At 38.2% G+C, this 17616-nt stretch overlaps 1 protein-coding gene across 1 annotated transcript in view; it reads right to left on the reverse strand.

Moving 5' to 3' along the window:
- Positions 1 to 9808: 9808 nt before the first annotated feature.
- Positions 9809 to 17616, reverse strand: part of LOC126101367 (tyrosine-protein phosphatase non-receptor type 7-like) — a 385674-nt gene continuing 377866 nt past the window's right edge. Inside the window, exons 8-9 of the mRNA XM_049912035.1 lie at positions 16651 to 16922; positions 9809 to 16270 (exon numbers count right to left, since the gene is read on the reverse strand). Of these exons, the coding sequence (XP_049767992.1) occupies positions 16177 to 16270; positions 16651 to 16922 (366 nt within the window). The 3' untranslated portion in view covers positions 9809 to 16176. The remainder of the gene's footprint in view (positions 16271 to 16650; positions 16923 to 17616) is intronic.

A 17616-nucleotide genomic window follows, 5' to 3' on the forward strand; every position in this document is an offset into this window, starting at 1 on the left:
ATGAGGTAACTCAACATGTTTTACGTTTGTCATGACCTGGTGTTGTGCTTTGTGCCACAAACAAGGCAGTAACCTGTTCCCACATGGAATAGTGACAAATATACATTTTGGCATTTCCGGGAATGAAATCCCACCAGTTCCTCTAGAAGTTAACCTGTGGCAGCATAAAACTACAGCCTGAATGTCACTTCAATGCACTGTCATGGTATGGACAATGTTTCTTGAGTTTCAGAGAGTCATTCCTCATAACAGTATTTACAGGAACCTTTCCATCTTCCTCTGATGATCTTAATATGAAAGAAAAGATTTTGTGGAATGATTTTCTAACTATCCTTTTTTCATTGACAGTATGGTACCATTTACCCACCACTGTGAAGAATGTTACAAGATTCCTTGTAATTGGTTTGTTCTTGAATTACAACCCTATCACACACCCTTTGCCAATTACAGAGCAGCATTCTTTCTTCACCAGAGAACTGTCTTCTGAGACAGATTGTCTAGTTTGTCACTAGCATATCTACAGTACAATGGAAAGCATTGGTAATGAAATCCATCCATTTTTTAATTTTATTCCTGTGTTCAAACATCATCCAGTTTGTTTACAATGCCCACACTGAGCTGCTTGCTTTTGAAGACAGTTCTGTCTGGAAATTCTGGCCAGATTGGAAGTGCTCCTTAGAATGCAGCTCACCAACTACTTCTCATTCACCAATGTCCAAACAGCTGTGAAAGCATAATGAGACATTAGTGGTGGATAATCATCCCACATCACCACTGAAGGGTCTGCTCTCTTGTGCCAACAGAAGATACCTTTCTAGTAATATGAGGTTCCCAAGAGCTCATAACATAAGGCAGATGATAGGTGGAGCTCAAAAAGTAGTGAAATCAGTGAAAATTACATAAAGTACATAAAGGAGAAATAGAATGTGGGGTTGGGGAGCTTTGATATTACAACAAAACTCCTGCTTTACAGACTTATGAAAAGATGGGTACAACAAAGACTTGTCAAAGTAGATTGTGATGAGCATAACATGAGACAAATGATGTGTGCCATTTATTTAGACATATGACTCTCAACTCTCATCCTCTAATTGAAGAATATAACCTCTTGCCAAAAGGACAATGGGATATTTAAATTCTTGTTTTTTGCACATCCACACATGGAGATCTTTCTTATCAAGATTTTCAGCCACTCCATATGATTTCAAAATGTGTGCTGTTGTAAAGTAGTTCGTGGACAGTAAAATTTTTTAAATGAACTGACCATCCCAGAGTCCTGACTTGGACTCTACGGAACACCCTTGAGACTATTTAGAATGTTGACTTTGCTCCAGATCACAATGTTTAACATCACTACCTTATCTGGTTTTGGCTCTTGAGGAAGCATGGGCTGTTATTCCTCCACAGACATTCAGACACCTCAGTATCCCCAGCAGAGTTCCATCTTTCAGGAAGGCGAAGGGTGGATGTACCCCAGACTAGTAACCACTTACAGCTACTTGGATGGTTTTTATAAGATAGTGCAGATTTTATCCAACTTAGGATAACAACTTAAAATCTATCAGGAAGGCAAACAATGGATATACCCCACATTAATAAACACTGATAGCTACTTGGATGGTTTTTATACGATAGTGCAGATCTTATCCAACTTAGGATAACAACTTACAATCTATGAGGAAGGCAAACAGTGGATATACCCCACATTAATAACCACTGATAGCTACTTGGATGGTTTTTATATGATAGTGCAGATTTTAACCAACTTAGGATAACAACCTTCATATTTCCCATGCTGACTCAGTGTAGTCAAGAGCACACATACATTTCTGGACCCTGTTTCTGGTTTTGTGCACAGTTTTTCCTTTATGCTCTCTACTGACAAGGAAAACCCCCCATTGCACCCCCCTCAAATTTAGTGGGAAGAGGGCTCAGTGGACACCCATCAAAAATTGAACACACGGATCAAGCATGAAAAGCAGAAAGAAGTACTGGACTGTGGAAAAAAAAAAAAAAAATAAAATAATAAATAGATAGATACAATGAATGGTCCAAGGAGAAGTACTGCAATATACACTCCTGGAAATGGAAAAAAGAACACATTGACACCGGTGTGTCAGACCCACCATACTTGCTCCGGACACTGCGAGAGGGCTGTACAAGCAATGATCACACGCACGGCACAGCGGACACACCAGGAACCGCGGTGTTGGCCGTCGAATGGCGCTAGCTGCGCAGCATTTGTGCACCGCCGCCGTCAGTGTCAGCCAGTTTGCCGTGGCATACGGAGCTCCATCGTAGTCTTTAACACTGGTACCATGCCGCGACAGCGTGGACGTGAACCGTATGTGCAGTTGACGGACTTTGAGCGAGGGCGTATAGTGGGCATGCGGGAGGCCGGGTGGACGTACCGCCGAATTGCTCAACACGTGGGGCGTGAGGTCTCCACAGTACATCGATGTTGTCGCCAGTGGTCGGCGGAAGGTGCACGTGCCCGTCGACCTGGGACAGGACCACAGCGACGCACGGATGCACGCCAAGACCGTAGGATCCTACGCAGTGCCGTAGGGGACCGCACCGCCACTTCCCAGCAAATTAGGGACACTGTTGCTCCTGGGGTATCGGCGAGGACCATTCGCAACCGTCTCCATGAAGCTGGGTTACGGTCCCACACACCGTTAGGCCGTCTTCCGCTCACGCCCCAACATCGTGCAGCCCGCCTCCAGTGATGTCGCGACAGGCGTGAATGGAGGGGCGAATGGAGACGTGTCGTCTTCAGCGATGAGAGTCGCTTCTGCCTTGGTGCCAATGATGGTCGTATGCGTGTTTGGCACCGTGCAGGTGAGCGCCACAATCAGGACTGCATACGACCGAGGCACACAGGGCTAACACCCGGCATCATGGTGTGGGGAGCGATCTCCTACACTGGCCGTACACCACTGGTGATCGTCGAGGGGACACTGAATAGTACACGGTACATCCAAACCGTCATCGAACCCATCGTTCTACCATTCCTAGACCGGCAAGGGAACTTGCTGTTCCAACAGGACAATGCACGTCCGCATGTATCCCGTGCCACCCAACGTGCTCTAGAAGGTGTAAGTCAACTACCCTGGCCAGCAAGATCTCCGGATCTGTCCCCCATTGAGCATGTTTGGGACTGGATGAAGCGTTGTCTCACGCGGTCTGCACGTCCAGCACGAACGCTGGTCCTACTGAGGCGCCAGGTGGAAATGGCATGGCAAGCCGTTCCACAGGACTACATCCAGCATCTCTACGATCGTCTCCATGGGAGAATAGCAGCCTGCATTGCTGCGAAAGGTGGATATACACTGTACTAGTGCCGACATTGTGCATGCTCTGTTGCCTGTGTCTATGTGCCTATGGTTCTGTCAGTGTGATCATGTGATGTATCTGACCCCAGGAATGTGTCAATAAAGTTTCCCCTTCCTGGGACAATGAATTCACGGTGTTCTTATTTCAATTTCCAGGAGTGTAGATTACCATGAGAGAGTTGTTGTTAAGTGGTTACAGTATTGGACTAGAAAGTGGGCAAGCTGATATTCAAACCCCCTCAGGCCACTTTTTTTTTTTTTTTTTTTTTTTTTTTTTTTCGTTGTTTGCTTTATTCAAATTTGTGTCTGTGTGATGGTGTAACATCTGTTTGCAACAGTGAGGTGTAAGGTAGGGACCTATAATGATAGTTGATTCTGCACAAATACTCTATTTGCATCCGAAAAGAAGTGGCTTTTGAATATAAACTGCAAATGTTTGATGACAAGGTGACAAGTCAGTCGAATCCTCCACCGAAAAACACATCTTGTGCATCATTCATGGCATTAGCGATAGTACGTGTGTCATATGATACACTATTTGATCAAAAGTATCCAGACATCCACAAAAACATATGTTTTTCATATTAGGGCATTGTGCTGCCACCTACTGCCAGGTTCTCCATATCAACGATCTCAGTAGTCATTAGACATTGTGAGAGAGCAGAATGGGGCATTCTGAGGAACTCATGGACTTCAAATGTGGTCAGGGGACTGGGTATTACTTGTGTCATATGTCTGTATGCCAGATTTCCAGACTCATAAACATCCCTAGGTCTACTATTTCCAATGACACAGGCCACCGACAGTTGAAGAGAGTCATAATGTGTAATAGACAGACATCTATCCAGATCATCACACAGGAAATCCAAACTGCATCAAGATCCATTGCAAGTTCTATGACAGCTAGGCTTTAGGTGAGAAAACTTGGATTTCGTGGTCGAGCAGCTGCTCATAAGCCACACATCACACAGGTAAATGCCAAATTACGCCTCGCTTGGTGTAAGGAGCGTAAATATTGGACAATTGGACAGTGGAAAAACGTTGTGTGGAGTGACGAATCACGGTACGCAATGTGGCGATCTGATGGCAGGATGTGGTTATGGCGAATGCCCAGTGAACATCATCTGCCATTGCGTGTAGTGCCAACAGTAAAATTTTGAGGCGGTGGTGTTATGGTGTGGTTGCATTTTTCATGGAGGGGGCTTGCACCCCTTGTTGTTTTGTGTGGCACTATCACAGCACAGGTCTGCACTGATGTTATAAGCACCTTCTTGCTTCCCATTGTTGAAGAGCAATTCGAGGATGGCAATTGCATCTTTCAACACAATCAAGCATCCATTTATTATGCACGGCCTATGACGGAGTGCTTGCATGACAATAACATCCCTGTAATGAACTGGCCTCCACAGAGTCCTGACCTGAATCCTATAAAACACCTTTGGGATACTTCGGAACACCGACTTCTTGCCAGGCCTCACCAACCGATATTGATACCTCTCCTCAGTGCAACACTCCGTGAAGAATGGGCTGCCTTCCCCAAGAAACCTTCCAGCACCTGGTTGAACGTATGCCTGCTAGAGTGGAAGCTGTCACAAAGGCTAAGGGTGAACCAACACCATATTGAATTCCAGCATTACCAGTGGAGGGCACCACAAACTTATAAGTCATTTCCAGCCAGATGTCTGGATACTTTTGATCACATGGTGTAGGAATCTCTTATCGACGCACCTAATTTGTATGACTTGTAATTGAGTGAGATATATGAATGGGCGATCACTCCCACAGAAATGATGAAAACATAATAGTTTGTCACATAAGCTGCAACAAATGAATGAAACAGTTTCACAATCACACAATTTCTCTGTGCTCTGTCAAAACTTGTGTTTTTTAAAGTTGTGTTCCATTTTGAAAGTCTCAACTCTTGAATTCCTTTGTCGTAATATAGTTCACACCCATTTATTTGTTATTTTCATTTCAGTGAGACACCTATGTGGTATGTACTACATGACTCATATTCTATAATCAATACATAGTATGACCCAATGACCAAACGGACAGTTCATAATGTTGTGTGTGGGGTGGGGGGGAAATATAAATGGCACGGAATCATTTTGAAAACAGGTTGCCAGCTTGGCAGTCCAACACCATGACCACTCACTCACGACACCATTGTCATATCAGGCTGCTCTTTGTTGCACTACTTGTTCTTGGACCATTCACTGTTTCTATTTTGCTTTTTATTCATAGTTCAGTGCACCTTCTTTGTTTCCATGCTTGATCTGTGTTCAGATTTTGACAGGCTATCCACTGGGCTGTCTTACCATTAAATCCACGGAGGGTGCAATGGGGAGTTTCGTTGTGAACTACAAGTTGTCAGGCTCCAAACTTCTATCTACAACACTATTTGCCTGCTAGTAAAATATCAGGCGACATGTGCTGCAATTCTCCTTCTTTCAGCTGTTCTTCCATTTTCGACACACACACCTGTCTTTTGCAGACAGTGTCCTATGTCTGTAGCCCTATCATTCAACCACGTAAGTAGTTCTGGACTGGAATAACAATTACCCACATAAACAGTGTGTAATTTCTGTAGGTACAATCCTAAAGCATGTCCATCATATTTCCTGGTTCTCCCAGACCATATTCTTTCATGACAGACATCTCTGGCGTAACTAAATGTGACCAGTCTCACAACTGTATAACATAAACATTATTCCAAATGAGCTCTTATTACAGCAAGAAGGAATGTACTGCACGAAGATTAATCTCCCTTTGAACTTCCAGAATACTTTAATAAAACATGTCATTTTCATTAAGCCATTCTGTAACACTAAAGGTTCTCAGAAATGTTACAGTTGTAGTTTCTGTTGCTTTCACCTGTACCACAGTTCCAACGTAGCCCAACATAGCAAGGCCATATTGGCAGTCAGTCATGTGTAATCTAGCCCCTGCTATATATGAATGTTTCAACTTTTCTGAAATCATGTGTTAGTCTGGCCTTACCACAGTTGTGCCTATGGTGCAGCTGTCTGTGTCACTCAGGCACACAAGTCATCAGGCTGAAGCAAGGACCATGAGTGAGGTTTAAATATATTCATGAAAAATTTCTGACAAGTAATGATGTTTTTGATGGTTCGTACATTCAGAAACATTCCAGAAATTAAATATTTGTAGTGGAAATGGATACAATTCAAAAAGAGGCATAGATATATTTCAAGGAAGTTGTCCAACAAATGTTGGAAACACTATGGGCCACCATTTGAGTGTGTAAGGAAAACATGTTAACTAAATTTAAAAAAGTGGATCTTTTGATGAATTTTAAAGTTCACTTCAACCACTCATATTTCAATCACTTTTCGAAAAGCTTGGTTATGCCATACTAGTGACAAGCAGGGAGAAAGGTTCAGTCATACATTAATCCTAGTTCCACAGATCACGAATACATCATTTCGTATTGATGTGGAACATGTCACTTTAAAATAAGTTTTCTTTACACAAAATGGTTAATTTTTTTCTCAGTTACTACTTCATATCTAACAATTCATCTATTGAGTAGAAGGAACTGTCATTCAGAAATTCTTTTAATTTGCTTTTAAATGTTTGTTGGCTATCTGAAAGACTTTTAATACTATTTGGAAAATGACCAGAGATTTTTGTGGCAGCATAATAATTCACCCTTTTCTGTGTCAAAGTGAGATTTAACCCAGAATAGTGAAGATCATCCTTTCTTCTAGTGTTATAGCTATGCACTTTGCTGTTACTTTTGAACTGGAATGGGTTATCAATCAAAAATTTCATAGGTGAATATATGTATTGCGAAGGTATTGTGAATATCCAGAGTTTCTCAAATATGTGTCTGCATGGTGACGTTGGGTGGGCTCCAGCTGTTATTCTGATTGCACACTTTTGTGCAATGAATATTTTCTCTCTTAATGATGAATTGCCCCAAAATATGATGGCACATGAAAGCAGTGAATGAAAATAGGCATAGTAGGCTGATTTACTGATATGTTTATCACCAAAATTTGCAATAACCCTAATAGCATAAGTAGCTGAACCTAACCGTTTCAGCAGATCATCAATGTGTTTCTTCCGATTCTATTTCTCATCAATGCACACACCCAGAAATTTTGAATATTCTGCCTTAGTAACAGACTTCTGTTCATAGTCTATATTTATTAGTGGTGTTAAAGCCATTTACTGTACAGAATTGCATAGGCTGTGTTTTCTCAAAATTAAGTGAGAGTTCATCTGCAGAGAACCACTTAATAATTTTCTGAAAGACATTATTTACAATTCCGCCCCCGGTAGCTGAGTGATCAGCGTGACAATGTCAATCCTAAGGGCCCGGGTTCAATTCCTGGCTGGGTCAGAGATTTACTCCATTCAGGGACTGGGTGTTGTGTTGTCCTAATCATTATTTCATCCCCATCGCAAAACGGTGTCAAATCGAAAGACTTGCACCCAGTGAATGATCTACCCTATGGGAGGCCCTAGTCACACATTTATTTATTTTCTTGGCCGATTCCTGCTTGTTGGGTGTGGTGACTATACTTGTATCATCAACAAAAAGAGCTAGCTTTGAATCTTCATGAATACAGAGCTGCAAGTCATTAATATATATTAAGAGCAATAAGGGACCCAAGATTGAACCCTGTGGGACACCATTCTTGATACCTCCCCAGTTAGAGGACACTGCTGACTTTTGCAGACTATCTGTACTGTTGATTTCAACTTTCTGCATTCTTCCAGTTAAATATGAATTAAACCATTTGTGCATGGTCCTACTGATACTACAATACTTAAGCTTGTTGTGGTATTCTGTGCAAGCTTCTTCATCTCCCAGTACCCACTGCAACCTACATCCTTCTGAATCTGCTTAGTATATTCATCTCTCTGTCTCCCTCTACGATTTTTACCCTCCACGCTGCCCTCCAGTACTAAATTGGTGATCCCTTGATGCCTCAGAACATGTCCTACCAACCGATCCCTTCTTCTAGTCAATTTGTGCCACAAACTCCTCTTCTCCCCAATTCTATTCAGTACCTCATCATTAGTTGTGTGATCTACCCATCTAATCTTCAGCATTCTTCTGTAGCACCACATTTCGAAAGCTTCTATTCTCTTTTTGTCTAAACTATTTATCGTCCATGTTTCACTTCCATACATGGCTACACTCCATACAAATACTTTCAGAAACTACTTCCTGACACTTAAATCAATACTCGATGTTAACTTAAGCTTACCTAGAAGAATTTCATGATTCACACTATCAAAAGCCTTTGAGAGATCACAAAATTTCCCAATGGGTGATGTTCGGTTATTTCTGTTGAAAATGCCTATCTGAAAACCAAACTGACATTTTGTTAGTACTTCATTTTTACAAAAGTGTGATGCCACTTTTGAATACATTACTTTTCCAAGAATTTTGGGTAAAGCTGGCAGAGGTGAGATTGGGTGGTATTTGTTAGTATCAGACCTTTTCCCTTTTTTTATGCAATGGTTTAACAATAGCCTATTTCAGTCTATCTGGAAAAATGTCATTTTTCAATGAGCTGCTGCATATGTGGCTGAGAACCATACTTATTTGTTGGGAACAAGCTTTTAGCACTCTGTGGGAAATGCGATCAATTCCATGTTAAGTGTTTACTTTTGAGTGAATTTATTATTTTCCTAATTTCATTAAGAGAAGTGGGTTGAATTCAGATGGCACGTCAATATGATTGCTGATGTTACACAGATACTAACTGCAGATGTTCACGGAGGGGGAAATAGTACCCAAAAACTTTTAGAAGCAGAAATGAATTTTATGGCTACTATCAGTCTAGAAGCGTTCCATACGTCTGCTAAATTTCCTTATTTAACTACTTGCATACCAGTCAGTACAACAAAGAAACAGGCATTTTCTGAACATTTCGTGATTAGTTTACAAATAACTTCTTCATATTTAAAATCAGTACATCAATTTGCATTAGCATAAGCTGAAATTTTCAATTACATACATTTGGCAGGCATGTGCACAATGGAAAGGAACATACATTTCCAGATGTGCATACTGAAAATTATCACCATAATGAAAGTGTATGTTGTTGCACACGAATATTAACTTTTCCAGCTAAAATATTTATGAAAGCCTTCTCAGGATAAGCTATTATTTGATTAGAATTAAAGTAGTTCAAAATTTATCACTTCATGGATGTTCAGAACTTGCCCCATTTGGAAATGGTGTGTGTAGTCTGTCCTCTGTGCCTGTACTTTTTCGATCAGACTTCCAGACAGTCTTCAAGTGCCATTAAAGCTTTAGAGAAAATTTGGCAAAGTACCTATAAAATTACAATCAATTTCTTTTTGATCCTAAGTCTGGAAAATTCCTCTATGAATTCTTTGCTGTGTGTTAAGTCATAAAAACTGAATGAATATGCATTTTGATAATGAAGGGCTACGAGCCCATAGTGAATGAAATAAACACTCTATTCTAAGGTACTTGTAATTCAGCAACATTGCCTTTATTTACACTGTGCGGTACATTATACAATTCTGAAATATTTCCCTGAAGACTCAACACAGCTTTACAATCTTTAACCTGTATATCCAAATTATGAAGTATAGAAATTAGCAGTTTCAGTATATTTGTCATGAATTTATATCCATATATATGTATATGTATATATATATCTGTAAATGTTCCTTATGAATTAATTGGTGTTCTACTTACATTTCACATTCAGACACAAAATATGTATCCTTATGATATATTGGTGTTCTTTAACTCAGAGCACATAAGTGCTCTGATAATTTATAATTACAGCTAAATGATAATTATGGGAAGGTACACATTATGTGATCTACACAATTTTACACTAATGTACAATTTTGGTTACAGTAAAACTCTTCCAATACCACAATTAAAAACAAAATCTAAAGCTATCCAAACAAAAATCTGCAATCTCAGGGGTATAGACTTTGTATGTAATACTGCTAGTAACCTAAACTGACAACAGGAACATTTAAAAAGCAACTGAACTTAAACAATTGTTTTAAAATACATGAGAAATTTTGATGACCAAGGAGATTGCTTCATACACCAAAACAGTGTAACTCAAGTCCTGCTCTGAACAGAAATTTGTGCACTATAGTAACAATTGATAAAATGAGAAAATTGACATTAAACTCTCATAGTATAATTTTAAAAATATTTCATAAATATCTGAGCTTTTGACAAATTTAATTTCTCAAATATGTACACGATTTGTTTTATTTTAACATTATAATATAAAAAATAGGATTCAGATAAAATATTTTAATTCAGGTCAAAAGGTCAAAACTGTAAAGAAATACACTTTATACATTATGAAGTAATTACTATGATACAACATTTACCCTACACTATACAAAATGGCTTTGCACTGAATCAACTAGATTTGCTGCAATGCTAGTAACTGTCAGACTTTTTCTACAGCTTAAGTAACCACATGTCAGTTTTTTTTTTTTTTTACATAATGCCACTTTTTCTCTTACTTTCAACACAGTTTTGTTCCACGTAAGATCTTATGAAAAATGTTTAAAAATGTGTCTCTTACAAAACTGTATCAAATATAATGATTTACTGAATATTTCAGTTTTAAGATTTAAGTTGTGGAGAAAATAGACTTAAAAGAGGCATTAAAAATGCTTGACAGAGGTAATGAGTTTACCCAGATTAATGCAGGCTACTATAAAGATTGCTATTTATCACACTTCTAATTAAACACATGAAAGCATTTAGTTTCACAATGATGCGTTTATGACACTACGGTCATTTTTCAGATAATATTTCATTTTCACAGCAGAGGAACAAAGCTTACTGACAGATGTAACATATTATGTCTTTGTCGGCATTCTTATTTCATAATGATTCAATGTGCTAAGCCATTTACATAAGGAGGTAGCCAACACAATTGTGAAAACATTCACAACTGTTCTTTTGATTTTATTTTCTATTGAAACACATACCACACTCCAATAAATGTCTGTCCATAATGACCTCACAGATTCCTGAATTTGGCCTGCACATCTAACCAGAATGATGAGTTAAAATAAACTTTCATTATTTTTTCCCTGCAATTAACATTCAGGGTAAAATAAATACAGTACTGTGAGTACCAAGTAGGCCAGAACAATTTGAACAACAAAGCAGGAATTGATGTTGGGTCTGAAAAAAATTAGACGTGCAACTTTTATGCACAAAGTTTCGTAATGACATTTACTCTGAGACACGCAGTACATACTTCATCGCCAAAAAGGAATTTCAGCATGCCATGTACTGTGCTTGCAATTTTAAACAAATATGGTATACTCCAAAAGCAAGTTACATTCTTTACCTTGACCCCTGAACAGTTGTAGCTTTATGCTATCAGAATATGTCTACATTCAAAAACACAAGTAAAAACAAAACTATCAGCTTAGTGACACAATTTCTTACACACGAAATGCTTGCTGTTGAAATACACCAATAACTTTATACAACGATTCATACGGGAAGCTGAAAAACTAACAAGAGTTACACACACTAAGCTAAAAAATTGTTTTTGCAATCCCTTCACAGTTGTAGGAACCTGTACTATCCATCGACTGTTGTTCAGTTCAGTGTTAACACAGTTAGACGCATATGTTTAACTATCTGCTAATGTAACCAGGCTTAGTAAAATTCAAAACATCAGAAATTATCAATGAAAAAGAAACTGAACAGTTTGATATCTGTGCTGTTCAAGCCTTCAGAGTACTTCAGGAACAACAAATGCTCAAATTTTGCTCCACAGTATTGTGAAACAGAACAAACACAGAATACACATGGAAAATATAAATACTGATACAGCATTTATTTACTAAACCTTAAGAGATATGTATATATAAGTACAGAAAACACAAACACAAACAAAACACACACACACACACACACACACACACACACACACACACACACACACACAAATCAACCACATGTGCAAGATCCTCACACACACAGTAATGACTGAAGAAAGAATTTGGTATATTGTCTCAAGAATAAATTATGAGTCTTATTCATTTCAATGTTAACAATTGTACTCTGCCAAGTAATTATTCAACAATGGGAGTTAACTTCACAAACATATATGAAATCTCTGTACAAAGATATCCAAGATGTAGGTGTTTGCAATGTACAGACACACAAAAGATGTCTTTATCACTGTAAGATGTAAGCCAATTTATCTGAATGGCACACTAATGAAAGAAAGGATTATACAATCCATGTAGGAGGAGAATTACATCATCATAATAAAAATACAATATTACAACAAACACAGAAAATTACAATATTATTTTATGAATATTGTCTATTGTTATTGATTTGTACACAGACATGACAAATTTCAGAAATATTAATGACTTAAAATCTTTTCACAACCACATGCTGCTTCTGATTTCACAACAACGGGGCATATAAACAAATAATAGTGAGTCTCTGTCCACAAAGTATCAAACCCAGAATAGATCTACAGCACATGAAAACTGTCAGGGTTGGAAATGGAAACAGTTGTAATCAAAGTCAATTCAATGTAGCCCACACAAAACCCAATCATTTTTCAATGATGTGGCTTGTACAGGTAACTGAGCTACAAGTACATGTGACTGTACTGATGAGTGCACTTATATCACTTTCAGACAACCACCAACTGATGAAGCTGCTTATGATTTTACCAAATTGCATCTCTTTCTTTATCACAAATTCTTTCAAATGATTATCTACCTGTGACAAAATAGTAACTCTGACATCTGGGGCAGAGGCAACAGCAATGTGAATGCAAAATGTAAGAAATAAAATGAAGGGAATAATAACGAATCCTGGGTTTTCAGAATGGTTTTTCCACTATTCCCATACTTTGCTGAACTATTACTTTATTGATAACTGAACTACTAATTCTCTCTGTATGGTTTCCATTTAATTTCTATACATGAATTTTCAGTTACATTGCTGATGAACCTTAAAGAATAAATTCAGTGAACTCTCTTTTTTTATTTGCTTATACCTCTGCTTCTGAAATATCACTTTCCATAACACCAACTATTGACTAGCCTGCTAGATATATCTGGAAACGTGTCAAAAAAAAAAAAAAAAGAGTCGTAAACATCATCAACAACAAAGACCAGAAAATAAATTCAAAAACTTTCAGCTTCTGAATATACTCCAACTTATTAAGTTCAGTTCACCAAATTTAACATTACAGCAAAGTATTAGTTGTCGTTCCTCCAGTTATATTAATTAGGTTTACAATTAGAAGTTGTGGAAGAACCCCTACAGCACTGGTTTGTGTATAAAAAAAATGCGATGTTGCTCTAAAGTTCATATTCCATACTGGACTGTAGGTCCCCTTCCAACATGCTGGCTAGGTCAGCTGATAGGGCAGAGGATAGCAAGTGTCTCCAATAACATCATGCTTTTAAAGCAATATGTTTCATTCATCATTAACATGGTAAAAGCAATTATTACAATTTTAAGGGACTCAGTAGCTCATGATACACAAAGTCTGAAGTTAATAAACTTGAGTCTGTAGAATATAGTAATACACACCCAAAATAAAGGAACTATAAAATAATGACACATAGCTGAATAAAAACCAACATGTTCTGCAATGCTTCCACAACTGTTCATTTACAACCCTTGCACAACAGTTTCATTTTGCTTGTAAATGATCCTTACATTAAAGTTCCGAATTCCAACGTACAAGTATGCATCAAAGTCAAGAAATAATGAAAACAGTTTCTCACACACTTGCATGGCAAGCTTTGTAGGAACTCCCACCTAAATAAGAATGTAAGCCACATGAAAAAATTATGAGACCATTGCTGCAATTACTGAAGACAGGATAACAAATTTTTGGGAATAGGCTAGTTTTGCACAGAGTTGAGACTTTTCAACAATAATTTAAGAAACCTGAAATTGACTTCCAAGTTTTAAAAAGTTATGACAATATCATACAAAATTCCCTAAAGCATGTGGATTTAATTAAATATAGCAATTGTTTGTTTGTACTCTGCCTCCAACAATATTCTTCCAGAATGTTTCTACTATGATGGCAAGTGTCTCAATGTCTCACAAAATGGCAGATAACTAAATAATCCATGTGCTCTAAATAATTTTGGTGCCACCATCATTACAAGTTTGGCACAGGAGGTCATGAAATTCAAGACAATCCTAAAAAAAATGAGGCTGTGTGTATCATATTTGATTTTTCATATCTTTAATTGTTTTTAAAATTGCAAGGAGTTGGAGCCACAAATTACATTCACAAGAATTACACACGAAATAATTTGTGACAATGGGAGTTTCCTGTGAAACATTTTTATCTATCAATTTTACAGTGAGGAAATGGTTATAAAACCTTGTTCGATGGTTTAATTTATGGGCTGTCCTTTCAAGCATTTCTCCATCAACACTGCAAACTTATTATAGGTGCTGATAATTGTAAACTGTGATACATTTCTTTTCTTTTCTTTTTTGCACCCAAAAAAATGTCAGTAAATACAGATTCAAACTCTACAGACATATCATATTTATTCAGTAGCATTGCAATCAATGTAGACACATACCTGGGATAACAATGATTTACAAAACATTTTGTGTGAAACAAGTTGTTCTCAGTTTTGTTTTACTGCCCAAATGAAAGGCGACTGTTGTTCTGATGTGAAGCTTGTATGCTCGCTCAATGAAAACATGAGCTTTGCACAAGCAACACTGCAAGTTAACATACAAAAGTATTTGATATTTTGCATAAACAGCCAATTTTATTTGTTGATATCATCACTCATTGCACAATGGATCCATAAATATCAGTGAAGCTCAATTATGAAAGCATTAGATAGCAGACAAACAAACAACTGCTCAGAATTTCACAATATTAACATAGTACGTATAAAAACATGTGGCTCACATTTATACAGGTTACGAGCAGTGGAAACACAATGTGTAGCAAATTTCTGCATGAAAATATGAAACAGAATGGTCATCTCACAAAACATGCCACCTCTGCTTCAAAACTTAATGTTCAAAGGCAACTGTTACTGGCAATACACAAAACTTTGGGCAAGTGACTAGAATCATACGTAATAGGAATAACTGTCAATACTGACAGCACTTAACAGGTAACAGTGACAGTGACAATCAAATGTTTTCACTTTGTACATTCTCTGCCCTAGTATGCATGCCAGAAGCACAATTGAAGTCTAAAATGTCCTTCAAGAACAGTCACAGAAAGCTTGAGAAACAAGCACCATACATAGCTTGAACAAAGATCACAAGTGCATCACTCATAACAACTGTACATAATATTTACATTCAGATCATCGCTCTCAAAGTCTGATAATTATACATTTTTCTTTACAAAATGTACAGTTACTCAGAATTTAAGTACCAGGTGCATTGCCTGTTGCAGTTATGAGACTCTCGCGACAGATCAAGAAGCAACAGATTTCTCAGTCTCAGGCTATTGGTCAATAGCCTTGTCTCGAACTAAAAGAAAAAAATTAGTCTTCTTTAGAAGAGACATTCATTCATAAAAATAGTTTCATCTGCTACTGAGTCATCACACTTAAAATGCTTTGCAGCACAGATAGTTGAAAACTTCACTTTATATAAATAAATAAAATTATCAAAAGCAGATGAAACTTCTTTTCGAATTTCCACACAACTGATGCACTTTACATCTGCCATAAAGCTGTGACTTACGCATGAAGACACGAATAGTTTCAGCCAACACACTATCACTTTCTCTTGCATTATACACTGCAATTACTCTTGAATGTGGAGAAGAGTAAAAGCTGTCTGTCATTCGCCAGACTGGTCAGGGAGAGATCCCTCAAACAGGCACAAAGCCCTGTGTACAAACTCGTATTGTTCTGCAGTCTGTATCATACCACCCCTAAAAAAGAGAGGAAAAGTTATCAGATGGTTCAAATGTTAAAAATACATGTATGGTCTAATAACACATACCGTGCTGAAACATCTCAGTATAAACAAGTGAAAATAAACAACTGTGATAAAGGAAGTATTGAAGAGTTAACAAGCACTGTGAGTGTCTAGCACTGTTGTGTGGCTTTTGGAAAAAAAGAATGAGAAAGAAAGAAAGATAAGCAGACTAGGGGGGGGCGGCACATGGGCACCTGCTTTTAGGGGGGGGGGAGAAGAAGAAGGGAGGCTGGTGTCTCGCAATATTTGTCTATGCCAGGAAGTAACATGCTGAGATCAAATGATTTAAATTTTCTTTCTTATACAATTTTATACAGCAATCTGATCTCTTACCTGTCGTATCGCATCTGGCACACGATACCCAGGATGTCAACATTATCATTGTGCAGCAGTTGTGCCATGCCAACGGCAACTGCAATGAAGCATCCAGTGCGGCCAATTCCTGCACTGCAGTGTACCACGACAGGAGGATCTCCTGAGCCGACTTGGCGATACTCGGCAACCTCACTTGCCATAGCAACCAGTGCCTGAGCACTAGAGGGGGTTGCATGATCTGGCCAAGTGTCATACCATAAGTGCAAAATTCGTCTTGTCTCATCACCACGCTGAAAAGAAGTTCATGCTACTTTGAAACTGTCACAAATAATGACATTGATTATAACATTAATCAAAAACATAATACTTTGTATATGTAGGGCATTCACAGTTGAAATATTCCATGTTGTCTAAGGACGGCTGTGACTGTTTAAAAATCTTCATTCAAAGACATGACCAGCTGTGTCTTTGAATAAAGATTTTAAACCATCACAGCAGTCCTTCTTATTCAATGTTCATCAAAAGGACATGAAAACCAACAACATTTACATCACTGCCTACAAGAGTTCACTGTTAGTGTTATCTGTCTTTGCCAAAATGCTGTTATGAAAAGCTGCGAAGACAGAGCAATTACTCATCCAAGTGCGAACCTCGCTGACTCACCACCTGCAGACACACAAAAGGAACAAATTTGAACACATACTACGGAATTATTAGTTTTCCCCTTTTCTTGACCTTGGCTGTTTCTTTATGGAGGATAGTTCTCATCATAAACTCCGTGGCACAAGACAAGTGCTATATGCAGACGTGTTCTTTAACTCTGCCGAAAGGTAGAGACAGTGGAAAATCCACAGAGCCCCACAGAAACCAACGTGCAGCACTGTTTTGATTGCTGGAAAGAATGAATATAGCCATTTTTGGGCTTAAAGAGGTTTGTATTACAAGTCTTACATTACATATTACAGCCTTGTTTTTCTGCACCTT

This window comes from Schistocerca cancellata, chromosome 9 (assembly GCF_023864275.1).
Source record: "Schistocerca cancellata isolate TAMUIC-IGC-003103 chromosome 9, iqSchCanc2.1, whole genome shotgun sequence".
Lineage (NCBI taxonomy): Eukaryota > Metazoa > Arthropoda > Insecta > Orthoptera > Acrididae > Schistocerca > Schistocerca cancellata.